This window comes from Bombus pascuorum, chromosome 2 (genome assembly GCF_905332965.1).
Source record: "Bombus pascuorum chromosome 2, iyBomPasc1.1, whole genome shotgun sequence".
Classification (NCBI taxonomy): domain Eukaryota; kingdom Metazoa; phylum Arthropoda; class Insecta; order Hymenoptera; family Apidae; genus Bombus; species Bombus pascuorum.
The window spans coordinates 17,749,313-17,763,680 of NC_083489.1; the positions used below are offsets into that span (position 1 = coordinate 17,749,313).

A 14,368-nucleotide genomic window follows, 5' to 3' on the forward strand; every position below is an offset into this window, starting at 1 on the left:
TCAGGATGAATGGCGCTCGCCCGGTTACTACACGATTCACGATTCACGATTTACCGTTCTGCCACTTTTTTTCCCCACCCATCTTCTCCCTCGTCCTCTCTTTCCGCCGTTCTCTTCGCCTATCCGTCCGTGCGTCTCTCCGTCTCTCGACGCGACAGCGATCGGTCTAACTCGCTCTTACGAACTGCGTACAACGGACGACGCGAAGAGAAAGAGGAGGGGCGAAGCGGTTATTACCAAAAAGAATAACGCGAGCAAAGATTAAATTTTTTCCAGCCCGACTTTTCAGCCTTCACCGACCGCGTGATCGTAGTTTGCTGCTTTTCGCGTTCGACGTCGTGTACGCGTTTCTGCCGTCCGTTGTCACGCGTTCCGTGCTTCTTGCCGCGGTAAGCGATAACTCGGCTCGGACGATCGCCTAGCGAAATTCCAACGAAAGATCGGATTGCCTCGTATCGCGGTGCGGTACGCGCACGTTGCCGCCGGCGAATTTCCAACCGATCGGCCAGAGTTAAAAGACAATTTATATTTAAATTTCGTTTCATTAAAGCTCTTAATCCGAAGGAAATCCAGCTGCAACGCTGAGAACGATCCTTTGCGGCGACTAAATCTTTAATAATCCATCCTTGAGTGGCGCGCTTCTCGCCAGGGAGTATTTTTCACCATGTTATATACATCGTTGGTTGGCAAGGCAAGTGCAGACACGCGCGCGCTCGCCTATACACAACCGGAGAGATCGTTCGTACGTACGAGCACTGGAGGAAAAGTAAGCAGGTGTTGGTTTTATCGCGTGTAATTTTCCATGGTAGGTCGTGAACGACCCTTGGACGGATTTTCACGCAGGCTGCGCGCTCTTGTTGCAAACGCACGCATCTCCTATTAGGCGAGCCCGCATCAATTAGGCATTTTAATCGGAGAGGCTTCGCGCCGGTATCGCGGAACAGTCGCGATACACTAGCGTATTACGATACGAGCAGGCATGCCCGGAGAATTGGAACGTGGTTGCGTTAACATAATGGAATTCCGCGGAATGTTATAGCCATTATACATAGCCGATTGCGTCACCACACCGATATACGTATAGCCACGATAGAAAAATAATACTCGGCCTCAATTTTCCGCTGTGCTCGACAAACCACGAATCTCCGTCGAAATTTACCGACCATTTTTTTCTTCTTTCACTCTATCATCGATCCGACCGTATTTTCTCGCCAATCGATCGACAAATCGTTGTTTCTTACGGCTTTCCTACACTGTCTATTGTAACTACTTGCTTTTACGATATTCCGATTTATTTGCTCGTCCTCGAAGGAGGTAAAAATCTGTTTAACACGTTGACTGCCACGCGTGTTTTCAATGAAATCTCCTTCGGGCCACGCGTGCCGCAGTACCAAGCGTTCTCTGATCGGTACTCCCATCGATATTTTAGCAATGCGAGTCGCTCAAAATTTTCGACAAACTGGAAAGGAAGTATGAAAAAATATTCACGCCTCGAGAACACGTTGTTATTGATGAAACGTTGCTTCCATGGCGCGCAAGGCTCGTCTTCAAACAATATATGGCAAATAAAGCGCACAAATACGCGATCAAATTATTCAAATTATACTCAAGCAGAGGATATACATGGGCAATGAAAATTTATTCTGGTAGATCAGTTGACGGTGTTAGAGAAACAGCATTGGCACACGATGTATGTCTACAGCTTGCAGAGAAACTTTTCTACCAAGGACGAACATTATACATTGACCATTTTTACACGAGTTACGAATTAGCGATATTATGACTAAACCGCGAGACACATGTAGTGGGAACACTTAGGAATAACAAAAAGTTCCTGCCAAAAGATATTCTTCGTTGCAAACTAAGTAAAAGGGAGATGGTATCGAAAGAAGATGATAACGAGATTGTCGTACTCAAATGGAGAGATACACGGGATGTGAGAATTTTATCGACAAGACACGCTCCCATCGTGGTACCGAGTAGAAAAAGGATCGTAGCATTCGTGCTGTTTCTCCAAGCCAACAGACATCTGCAACATTAAAACCACTAGCTGTTGTTGAATACAACGAAGGAAAGTGTGGTATAGATTATTCCGACCAAGTTGGTTTCTTATGCCACCACAATTAGAAAAGGAATCAAATGGTACAGAAAACTTGGCATTCAACTCCTTCTGGCAATTTCTGTTGTAAACGCTTTGACGGTTTACAAAATTGCAACAAGGAAGGATATAAATGTTAGAATATTTAGAGAATCGTTAGCTGCAAAGTTATTAGGGTTGTCTGAGAATACAAAAAATCCTTGTCTTCCACGGAGTCAGCGTAATATCGCCGTTGGGAAAAATGATTCCGGAAGAGCACTAGATGCGCGTGCAAACTATGTTATGCAGGTAAAAGACGTCGAATGGACCGAACAAAGACTCGAGAGAATTTAAAGAAAACGACAACTTATTGTCCAAATTGTCCCGACCAACCTCACCTGTGTATAGAATGCTTTAAAGTTTTACATTGTAAATAATTTTTCGAATAAACCATTTTCGTATTACTTTTATAACAATTCAATAGTTTGATTATTTCCTCTGAAATATCTTTTCAAATACCTACGACGATCCTTCGCAAGTAGTCAAACAAGCGCCACCGAATACGGCTGACGCGGCCCTACCGGAAACTTTGCTGTCATCCGAATACGAGAGTCGTAGCAGTCAACGTGTTAAAACACGTTACATCGATAGGAGGTTGAGGTCGAATGGATGGCAAAGATCGATGGAGACGAGCGATTTCATGATCGTGGAAGTTTGCGAAAGGTGGTGGAACGCGGACCAGAACGTTGGGAGCGCGTGGCAGGGTAGACGACACGGACGAGTGGCGAAACGAAGCGCGGCCACTAGCTGTTCGTTTAATAACTTGCGCCGGTGGCGAACGATAAATAATGCAGGAGACACCGTCGTCCCGATGTAATTAACGAGAACAGTCGATACCCGGTGTGTGTCACGTATGCGCGAACGAGCGCGTAGTCAATATTTGTCATTCGTTTTAACAAAAAGAACGTTACAAAACGGTCGAATGCTCCGCGTCCAAATATTGACTATGCTCATTGACGTTCATTGATACTCTCAATTAGTGCACACTGTCGAAGCCGATCGCCGGGTAATTGGACCTCTCCGGCAAAGGCTCGGTCTTCCCGTTAGACGACGTTTCCGGTAAAAACATTCGGCCGTTCGTAATTGGCAGCTTCGTCGACCCTAACCTGCGCGATTCTTCGCTGTGTAGCTGTTGGTCCGTCGAAACTCTGCGGACCAACATCCTCCAATTATAAACACGACGCCTTTTTCTCGGGACTTTGTCCAGTCGGCAAACTCGTCGACTGTCGTTTTTCCAAAGTCGTTTCTCGCGAATTCGCTGGAATGTGCAGGCTGCCACGCGTGCCGACAGTGAGGAAACTTCGCCGCTAAAGCGGCGACCGCCGCGAATCTCGTTAACGTGGCAAAACCTAATTAACAACTTTCAAAAACGCTTTCACGTCCCATCGATTTTTTCCCTGGTCCCTCTGTCACCCCTCGTTTCGAAGATTCGCGCGCAACGTCGCGCGTTCCCCGCAACGTTCCGATCGAGCGTCGATAAAACGGTTCGATCGCGTTCGACAAAATGCCCGTTATGGACGTTCGCGCGCTCGCGTTCGATGCGATTTGGCTGTACGCGAACGTAAACGATCGTTGTGATAAACACGGTGATAGTCGAACGTCGTGGTGTCGACGACCGTGGACGCGTTGCGTCGCGAAAGACGAGGAAATAATAGGGAAGGAAAAATAGCGGAAAAATCGTGCTCACTCACCCTTTCCTCCTCGCGAATCATCTCGGCGATGCCAGGCTTTATCTCGAGATCGTCCCCGGGAGTCGGTTGACCCGCAGCGCCTTGCTGATGGTGTTGCTGCTGTTGCTGTTGTTGTTGTTGTTGCTGTTGTTGTTGTTGCTGCTGAACGGAGAGCTGTTGGCCGTGTACGGTCAGGTGGTTGACGGAGGCGTGGGGACCGGAAGTCACGTGGCCAGGCACGTGGTGAGCGGATATCGAGTGCGAGCTCTGCTGGCCGGGCTGAGGGGGCGGCGGTGGCGGTGGCGGCAGGGGCAGCGATACCGGAAGTTCCTGGAGGTTGATCTGCGGCGTTACAGAGACGTTGGGAGTTCCGGGAGATCCGAGGGATCGCGGAGTCGAGCTGCTGGGCAGCATGCCGTGAATGTCAGGTGGTACGATCACGCCTCCGCCGCCTTGGCTCGGATCTTGATCATCGGGGATGCTTCCGGAGGCGACCCGGTCTGGACTGCAGGCCGGCGGCGGCGATCTCTCGTCCGACGTTCGGCGTCGTTTCTTTCTATGCATCGCTGCCGCGTTCGCCGCTTCCTCCAAGCTCGATCTCGACGTTAGCTCTTGCTCGTTGTTTACGTCGGCCAAGCCGCGGATCTTGAGGCTCTCCGCGACTTTCAACAGCGGCCCGATTTGCTCTTGCGACACGTTTATCTCTCCTTTGTACATGAACTCTACGGCGGCCTTCAATTCCGGCCATTTGATGTCCTTCATGATGACGATAGGATGTTGGCAAGGATTGTCGAAGAAAAGCGCCTGGAAGTACGGGCTGCACGCGGATAGCACCATCTTGTGAGCTTTCACGCTGTGTCCGTCGCAGGCCAACGTCACGTCGACGAAGCTCTCGCTCTGTAGCAGCTGATCGAACACGTTGGTCAGATTCGTCTGGTAGTTGTTCCACCTGAGGCAAAATTGCTGGGGCGACCCAGCGCCGCTTTGCTGTGTCATGTTTTCCACGAAGGATCTGGTCGTAGCGTCTCGATCGTTTCCTCTTCCGTTTCCGTTCCTCTCTTCCTCCCCTTTCTCCACCTTTTTCTCCTCCGCCTGCACCACGTCCTCCACCACCGCCACCTCCTCCACCTCCTCCTCCTCCTCCTCTTCGTTCTCGCTCTCGTGCTCGTTCTTCTCCACCTCTTCTTTCTTCGCCACTGTCGCTTCCTTCTCCGTCTCCTCTTCCTCTTCTTCTTCTTCTTCTTCTTCCTCCTCCTCCTCCGCCTCCTCTTGCCAACTTTTGGCGCGCTCCTCTACGCCCTTCGCTTCTCTTTCCTCCGTTTTTCGATCAACGAAACTCTGTTCGTCGATGCTTTTACCGATCGGTGGTCGCGAACGAATCAACAGCTAGACCGCATCTGGAACACACACGTACACAAGCAGGCGCGCGAAATTACGCGCGAACCACGCGTCTGTTTTTCTCGTGGGAACGCACGCGTCTGTACGTCAAACGTGCGCGGCCGCCGCGATCTTTCTGCCGAGGATCTCGCGATCGAACATCGCCGTTTTCCTTTCGACTCGTTTCACAGTCTTCTCCGTTTTTTTTTTCTCACTCTCTCACTCTTTCTCTCTCTCTTTCTTCTCTTCTTTCCACCGCCTCTTTCGATCGCGATCACGAACAATCGGAAAGGATCGCGCGTCGTTACGTTCGAACGCGATCCATCGAACGCATCGTTGCGCAACTCTACGGACCAAAGATTTACGCGTCGCGTCGCGTCGACTCGAATCGAAGAAACGGCTGGCGTGCGCCAGCGCGCGCGTGCACGCGCGCGACTTTCGAAAACAGGGTGACCGTAACGAGTTCCCGCGCGCGCGCGCCACCCAACAAACTCTGCTTAGCGTTTCTCGCGTTTACTTCGTTCCGAGTGTCCACTTCCCTCCCCTTTATCGACGGTGTACGGTAGCACGCGGCTGTCCTTCGTATTTCGGCTGACAGGTCGTCGGTGTCTCGGTCGAATGATCGCGATGACAAGAGGAGTACGCAGCAACGTTGCAATTCCAGGCACCGGTTCTCGCGTACTTTGTATTTTCTACCAAGTCTCACCGAGTACACACCAGAAAGCACTGAAAACAATCGACGAAGTAGCACTCGGCAGCCTCGAGCTCGATCACGATGACTCTCTCTCTCTCTCTCTCTTTCTTTCTTTCTCTCTCTGTTGAAACGGGGAGGGAAAAACGTGTACGCGCGATAATGCGTGGCCGCGCGCGTTGCGAGGACCGATGGAGCGACACGACGAAGCGCCCACGATCTGCACCCCGTGACGAGCGCGTCGCAACTGAGAGACTCGCGGCGGCGACGGTTCGCTCGAACGGCAGTAGAGAGGTCCGTGAGGCGGCCGAGCGCCGATACCGTGTGTTTGCAGCGGTGCCAGCGCCGACTCGAGGCTCGAGGGGCGAGAGACGATGGACGAGAGACGCGAGACGCGCGGCAGCCACGGGGAGAGTGGCGCGTGGGTGCGACAGAGAGAGAGAGAGAGAGACGAGGGCGAAAAGAGAACGGCCAAGGCGGCTGGTCGGAGCGACAGGGACGACCACCGGCGAAACAAAGAACCATCGAGCGGAGCTGCTGGCGAGCGACGAAGAAGGAAGGCGGCGTCGGCGCGAGCGAAACGATGACGCGGAGCGACGGAGACCGCGTCGAGACCGCGAAGAGAACGGGTGCGGGTGGAGGAAGCAACGTAGCTCGCGCGTCCTCGCGTTCCCCTCGCTCCGCCGTCGCATCGGCCAATCGGGAGGCTCACCTTCCGATCGGACGCGCCGACAGGCGCCGCCCCCGGAGACCGCCTCATACCGCCTCTCCTTCTTTCTTCCTCGCGCGAGCGGCCTCTCGCTTCTCTCGCCGAGAAGAAGAGAAATTCTGCCGCGGTAGATCGGAGAGGAGGCCCACCGCCGCCGCCGCCGATCGGCCTCCCGAAACTCCGATCCACCGATGACGACGAGAGGAGGTCACGCCGCACCGATGCCGCTGGTGGTGGTGGTCGCTATCGCTATCGCTGCCTCCGCTGCTGCTACCACCGCCGCCGCCGCCGCCGCCGCCACCGCCGTCGACGCCGTGGCTCGCGTTCCCGTTCCGGTTCGCGTTCGCGCCCGTTCTCGCGGTCCTACCGTGTCCTTCTCTCTTCCCGCATTCTCCTTCTTCCCCCCCGATAGCCAACAATCCTCTTCTCTCTTCTTCTTTTCGACGTGTCGCACGCTCCATGTCGATCGCGACGTGGACGTTCGCGTCGATGGCGTGTGCCGCTACCGATCCCACGCTTTTCCCACACGTCAGACTCTCTGTGCTCCGTCTTTAGTAGCGGGAACGCGCACGACAAAGGGTCGCGAGCCAGAGCTGCGGCGATCGCGCGTTTCGCACCGACATCCTCTGAGACTTAAACGAGTGGATCGCGCGGTCAAGACGTTGCGAAATTCTAGCGCGTCGCTTCCTCGCCGAAGATTTCGCCGTCTCTGTAAACGTTTCGTTGCGAGTTTCCGTGTCGAGCGAATGGAACAGATTGAAATGTTTCGCGTGGATTTCGGTGACGAAAAACCGACAACGACGCGTGTAAGAATACGAAGGAAAGGCGTCTCGATCGGTGCACGCTTGCTATCGGGCTAATTGGATCGCGACAGAGCAGATGATTATTTAACGACAAGGACGCGACGAAACCTGACATTTCCTCGAGACAAGCAAAAATATTAACGGTCGTATTTAGCGAGTCCTGCTTGCCGATAACGGAGTTACGGTTCGCCGGTAGAAAGGAGAGATGGCCGCTCTAATGAAATTAGAAGGGTACAAAGAGACGCTTCGCGTCTGTCCCTCCGACTCCACCAGACACTCCTAAATGGCTATTAACGCGAATTTTGGGACTATCTCGTCTCTGCCCTTACTTTCCTCCCGAAAATCGCTCGATCGCTACGCAATTTCTTCTTCCGTATTCGTTCAAGCCGGCTTTAACGACCAATTTTCCTTCTCCTATTCGTACGAACCTTCGACTCGGTGCTAATAACTTCGATACCGATTCTAGAAAGACAATTTTCCGCCGCTACTTTCGCCCAGCATCGTCGAGTCGGTCGCTCGAGTACGACCGCGATATTAAAAGCGTAAACGCGCCTGGCGAACAACGATACTCGCGGCATTGCCAGAGAAGAATATCGTTCGGTTTTTACGGTTATGCGGCGGAATTGCGTCGCGATAAAAGCGTAAATACGAGTTAGTTCGTCGTAGCTTCCTTTTGCGCCAGCCACGAACACGCGGCTAATCGTCGACGACCGGTCGATCAATTCTCAACGAGAACTCGAGAAAGACGAGATGGACGGCGGCGAAATTCAGCGAACGAGAACGAGATATTCGGTAGGAAACAGCCAAGCCATTCGAACGAACGGAGATTTTTGAAAAAACAAAAGGGAACGAGCTGGTTTAGGGTAGTATCCGTTAAGCCGTGGATCATCGTAGGCTGGTAACGCAGGGGTAGCGGCGGCTATAACGCTCGTATTTCTCATATCGTTGATACTTTCAGCCGTGCACACCGAGAGAGAAGGAGAAAAAGAGAGAGAGAGAGAGAGAGGATTGTAAGGGTGTGCGAAGCTGGCTACGGCAAGGGGGCACGGCCATAAATTTTACTACGTAATATTGTTTAACTGCAAACGGTATATACTGACGCCCTACGTTCCGGCGGAATGGAAAAATTTCGACTGGAAGAGCGCGAGACACCAGAGAAGAAAACTCGAATCGTTCGACACGGTTTGCTGGCGATGGGAAACATCGGCCGGAGATTGGCCACCGTACGTCGTTCGCCAACTTGCGAATCTTCGGGAAAACCGGACGGCGGCCTTGGGCGAGACGGGATCGCGCGATTCGCAACAGTCGACAGTACTTTCGCGACGGCAACACGCACTCTCGCAGGCCAGTTATGAAAAAATATGAGATGAAAAAAATGGGCGGAAACGAGGGAGCCAGGCCGCAGCGTACTACGAAATAAACCCGTAAAGTATCGGTGTTGGGATTTCCGCGGTTTCATTCCCCGTTAACTTGCCAGGGTCTCACGCCGCGCCACGAAAAATCATTCGCGCGATCCTTTTCCACCTTTTCGCTCGGCTGCCGCGATCTTCCCCACCGTCGGCGAACAAGAACGCAATTTCGCGATCGCGTTCGATCTGCAGTGGCGTTTGACGAAAGAACACGCGACGCGGATGGAAAGATCGAAGGCAAAAAAGCAGCGAGTTTTTCCGTGGAAAAGATCGAGACGAGTAGCGCTGCATACAGGGTGACTCGAAGTTAGCCATTTGCAGGGTAGATAATAGTTGCTTGGTAGGTCTCTGGTCGTTTCTCGGGGAATTACAGGGACGGCAGCAGCAGCCTTGTACGTATTGTACAAGAACTGTGAGCAAAGAGAAATATTGATGATGCTACTACCGTGTGGCTAAGCGTGCGAGCGAACGAGTGGTCGTGCGTGTGCGCGCGTGTACGCACGTGCAACGTGAAAGGACCGTGCGTACACATTCAGCCGTAGACAAACGAGGAAGAAAGAGGCAGACGGAACGCGAGAAGGTACGCAACGACGCGACGGATAGACAGAGAAGCGAGTACGAGGGTAATAACGAAGAGAAAGATGGAGGAGGGGTGGTTGACGAAGGGGACGGGTGTACAGGAAGAACCGGCAAGGGGGAAATGACAGAAGGAGAAGAAGACCAGTTAACGGAAGAAGAGAAACAGAGAGAGAAAGAGTTATGTGCTTAATATTTTAGCATTGCGAAATTCTGCCCCTGAATCATTAATCGCCTACCGTTGCGGTGCCTAGCCGAGTCTCGCCTCCTTTTCCTCCTACCCTTTTCATTTTCCTCTCGTTCTCGCTCTTGCCTTTTACTTTCACCACCCTCTTTATTCCCCCGTACCACTTACACACCATCTCTTCTCTCTTCACGCCTCTTTCTCCCTCTCTATCTCTTCCTCTGCACGAGACTAGAAAACCATCCTAACGCCGGGATATTTCGGCTCTTTGCAAGCCTAGTTGTACGCTCGGCGACTAAGCCGTAATTAATCAGCCGATTACCTACCATTTCCAGTTTCTACGATTAAGATCGCGATGTCGCTGATTTAGCTACATTCGACCGTCGCTCGCTTCTTCTTCCACCGAAACCTCTTCTCTTCCACTCGAAAATCTCAGCGGGTTAAGATTGCGTGATAGGCGTTTCAAAATTTCCTAGAAGCACCGTTTTCTTTGGGAAACTGTCTCCGTCGTGCATCTTCTCAACCGTTTCGAGCTTCCTTTCGCGCCTGGTCTTTCGCCATGCGACGTAATGAAACGGTACCGATACTTTGCGCACTTTGAACGTCGTTCGCAAAGATGGGAGACACGGTGAACCGATTTTTCGATTCGACGCGACGCGGTTCTTCTCGCAAGTTGCTACGTTTCTGCCTCTACTCGCTCTGCGTACGTTTCTTGCGATCATCGCATCAACATTTTGACTGCCACGTTGGTCATTGGTAACCGGAGCGCTTCAAATTCTTAGAATTGTAAAAATTGAATGGAAATTGACAGATAGATAGAAGATACTTTGAAATAAAAAGTGTCTCTTTGAACAGTTAGACATTTTTATTAGAACATCGACAAATGTCGCATCTAACGGTGCACTGTGTCGAAACACTTTAAACATAAATGTGGCTCATCGATACAATCTGGACGATAGGTGGTCGCCTTTTTCGTCCGATTCTTAGCAATTTTTCATCCTAACTGTTTAACATTTTTCTTATAGCACTCTCTGCAAAATTTTCGTGCCAGGTACGCTTGCCCTTCTTTCTTCTGCGTTTCGTGTCGCGATCTTTGTCGAATAAGTACATTTGACGGCTCTGGCGAACGGCACTGCGTAAGGTGCGTTGCGACTGCCATTCTAAAATCCGATACCTCGATTTTTGTTTTTGTTGCTTGTTTATAGAGTATCATCGCGTTTGAAATTGATGCATTTAACAATAACTCTAAAGCTAATTTTATATACCACGCGAGGGTTCTTCTATGTTGCGTAGAATATGCTATCGTTCGATCTGACAAATCTACAGCACATTTTCCTCTGTTGTAATCTACCACTACCATTGCTTTATCACAAACATAATTTTCTTTCCGGACCTCTACCATTTCAGCCGAATGTTTCGTCGAAATCATAAAAACAATCATAATACTGTTCACTAATATCTTCCACACGTTTCAACAATATACTCCGCACGTTTTGCTTACGACGAAACAACGGATGCGAATGGTTCGTCGAAATAAACGGAGCCTTGTTACAATATGTCTCCATCAACAGTTACCAAGGCGCCACCAATAAGATAAACGGTTCATTGGTGAAGAATATTGTCTTACATCGTCAATTTATTATTATTCTGCCATTATATGCCTTGAATAATAAAAGTCCTCCCGTGGTCTCCTCGTCGAAACACGCGATTTCGGCGTGGCAGTGAAAATGTTAAAAGTGAAGCACGTTTCGTTAACACGAAGCAGCAAGTTGGACGCGAGAGAGAAAGATTTTGAACGACGATGGGAGAGAAAAAAGGAGCGCGTAGACGACGCGAACGACGTACGTAAGAAGCAAGAGAACGATACGTGGGTGATAATTGGGCGAGAGACAACGCGTTCTGCCAGCAGTTATTAGTCGTAGTCGCGGCAGGGCATACAGGTTGTGGGCGAGGTTAACGTTGCAGAAAGGGGTGGTATAAAAGGGGAGTGGGTGGGTGGTCGGGTGGCTGGCTTGTACCAAACAATGATATCGGGTATTTGATTTGTAACCGACGACAATACCGACTTGCGACCCCGCATTTCATCCCCCGTCTCACTTCTCTCCTCGTTCCCTTCCCTTGCGCCATTCTCTATACCTGTACCGATCCACTATACCTACGCGTCTACGTTCGTTAGGTACGCGTACATAGCCAAACGGCTACACACAGCTATCGATACAAGTACACTTTCGCGCTGTCCAACCAGCCGACCTTTCCTCTCGCGCTTTGCCTGCTCGTTCCAGATACAAACCGCGTTAATACCAAATCGTTGCGCGTGAATTCGCTGAAATGCCAATTTCTCTAGCTTTCCTTCCGGTTTACTTTGCACCGTGCATTCGACAAACGCGTACGATCATCTGACTGACGGATGCTGGCGCGCGACTCGTCCTGCTCGAGAAACCGAAAGAACGAAGGGAAGAGAAAACGAGATAAGAGCGGGCTACCATTTCACCAACGCACGCACACGCTTACGCATTTGGCGCAACACGGCACCGGCAGCCAGGTGCGACGGACCTATTGACGTGTTAATTGCGCCTGAATAATTGAAGGCGGTCGCCACTCGACAGCGGTGTTCCGTCCTTTTAAAATGTCTGTCGATCTCGTTAACCCGCTCGGCCGGCCAGCGCAACTCGAACGAATCTTACGCGAATGGAAACGAACTCGCCGCCACGTTTCCAGTTTCTTACCTGGTTTCCGCTTTTCTCGCGTGTCATATTTCTCGCAAAGCCGTAACGCGTAAGAACACGCAATGGACAGAGTGAAACGCGACGACGTACGATCGCCGAGTGCAGATCGCCGAGTGAAAGATGACGATCGATGTTTCGGTGAAAAAGCATTGCGACGAGCGGCGGAGTTTCGTCGTGGACGCACAGCTCGCTACACAAATATCGTATATAGTTGTATGCAATCGGAAACAGGGATAATGCTCGAGCCAAAGACTGAATTATTAACGATTTAGCTGTGTATCGCCGGAAGAGAAGGGTTCTCGGTGATCGTAAGAATATCTAACCTCGACGTGGCTGCTTCTATTATTCAGCGGCTGTCATCCCCGTGTCGGGGTGAAACGCGCTACAAGAAAGCTTGAAAGCCCGATCGTATCACTTATTTCCGATCGCTCGGCCGCCTCTTCTATTCGCGCTACTTCTCCGCCGCTTCATTTTTTCTCTTTCTTATATTGGCTTGGCAACTAAGTGATTGCGCATTTTATCATTAGGTGGTAATGACAGAATCCGCAATCACTTAGTTGCCAAGCCAATATTTCTTCACCGCGCGGACAACGGATTTCCGCTTTCGCGATACAACGGAGGCAACGGACGATGATTCGCGCGTCGTTAGGAAACAAGCAAACCGTGTGAGGTTAATACGACGAAAAATACCTAGAGAGTTTGGTTGTCAGCGACGGTGGAGAGGTAACTGCTTGAACAGGGCCTTTGTCTCGGTCGGGACCTTAAATCGTACCCTTTTCCAGCTACACGCTGTTTACTTTTCGTCTGGTCGCCGGTTCCTCGGCCAGCCCTACGCTTACAGGTACAATTACCAGGGATAAGTCGTAGACGTTAGACTGCAAGCGATCGATAGAACGGCGGATCGAGGGTCGAAAGCAGCTGACGCGTCGCGCCGTTGAAAAAGTCGCATCGCGACTTTTCGCGATAGTTCGATATCGAAGGAATTTTGAGATTTCCAGCGACTTTTGATCCACTCGCAAGAAGCACACACGTCGAAATGGCCATTGATATTTAGTCGTGGCACGCTGCACGTAAGAGGATTAAGGGTGGTCACGGCGCTGTATCGGACAGGAGCAGCCACGATCTCGGTGGGATGTGGTGATCCCATGACACGCGACCCAAACCTCGAGATGGCGAACATCAGCCGAATATTGTCGCAAGTAGCAGAAAGATTCTGTATCGTGCTGTACTCTGAATTTTATTACAGTCAGATCACCGAATCTCATTGGAAAGGCTGGAAAACGACTACGTATTTATCGTATAATCGCAGCCAGCAGCACGCGACACTCGTCAAAAGAATTCACCGATTACCGAAAAATCAAAAGTGCAGGGGAAAATGATCGTCGACTAGGAGATTAAAATAGCAAGCACGCGATTCGAACGGAACGTTTATCTATTTCTGAAACAGGGCCGTGTTTCAGAACCGCCGTTTGCATACTCGATTTCCACCGTCGTGAAAATAGATCCACGGCAAACCGATCCGCTAGACACAATTCTATACTATATTGATAAATCACCGGCCGTTATGTCGTTATCGTAATAGCGAACATTGTATTCCGAAAGCTAGTAACCGTTCGATTTCTATTAGAAAGAAGCTCGATGTATTGCGTTACGTAACCGATATCTAACGGCCAGAGCGACGAAAGTCGAATCCGATGGAAAGTAAAAAGTTAGAAAATGAAGAAATTCGCGATATAGTAGCCAGGCTGAGATTAGACGATCGGCAAGATCGTTCGGTGTTTTGCTGCGGTATTGCACACGCGTTCTTCAGCGTCGTTGAATCTGTCTGCTGGTATCGGCGTCGCTAACGGAGACACGGGGTGTTAAGGGTTGAGGGCCTACTGGCCTGAACCCCTCCTCCAATCGATAATATACGATCCTGCATGATTCTGCTTCGCGTATCACAATGGCCCTCTGGGCAACCTATTCTACGACCTAGCAACCTCTAGTCGCGTATGTAGCGCCGATCTACCGGTCTCCGAGCTTGCGGTAGATAATGAGTGATTAGGTGATTAGTTGTCCAATATTCGATCCATCCTACTCTGCA

The 14,368-nt window shown here is 50.8% G+C and overlaps 2 protein-coding genes across 3 annotated transcripts in view; both read right to left on the reverse strand.

Annotated features, from left to right (window-relative positions):
• Window positions 1-14,368, reverse strand: part of LOC132916795 (dnaJ homolog subfamily C member 22) — a 262,780-nt gene that overhangs the window by 183,310 nt on the left and 65,102 nt on the right. The window lies entirely within an intron of this gene.
• The window catches only part of LOC132916779 (protein bric-a-brac 1-like), a 225,490-nt gene that overhangs the window by 166,018 nt on the left and 45,104 nt on the right, over window positions 1-14,368 (reverse strand). The window contains exon 4 of one of the 2 annotated variants that reach the window (XM_060977097.1): window positions 3,829-5,204. In XM_060977097.1, the coding sequence (XP_060833080.1) occupies window positions 3,829-4,803 (975 nt within the window). In that variant the 5' untranslated portion in view covers window positions 4,804-5,204. Of the gene's footprint in view, window positions 1-3,828; window positions 6,207-14,368 lie in introns of those variants that run through there. The other variant, XM_060977096.1, reaches the window with a different exon arrangement.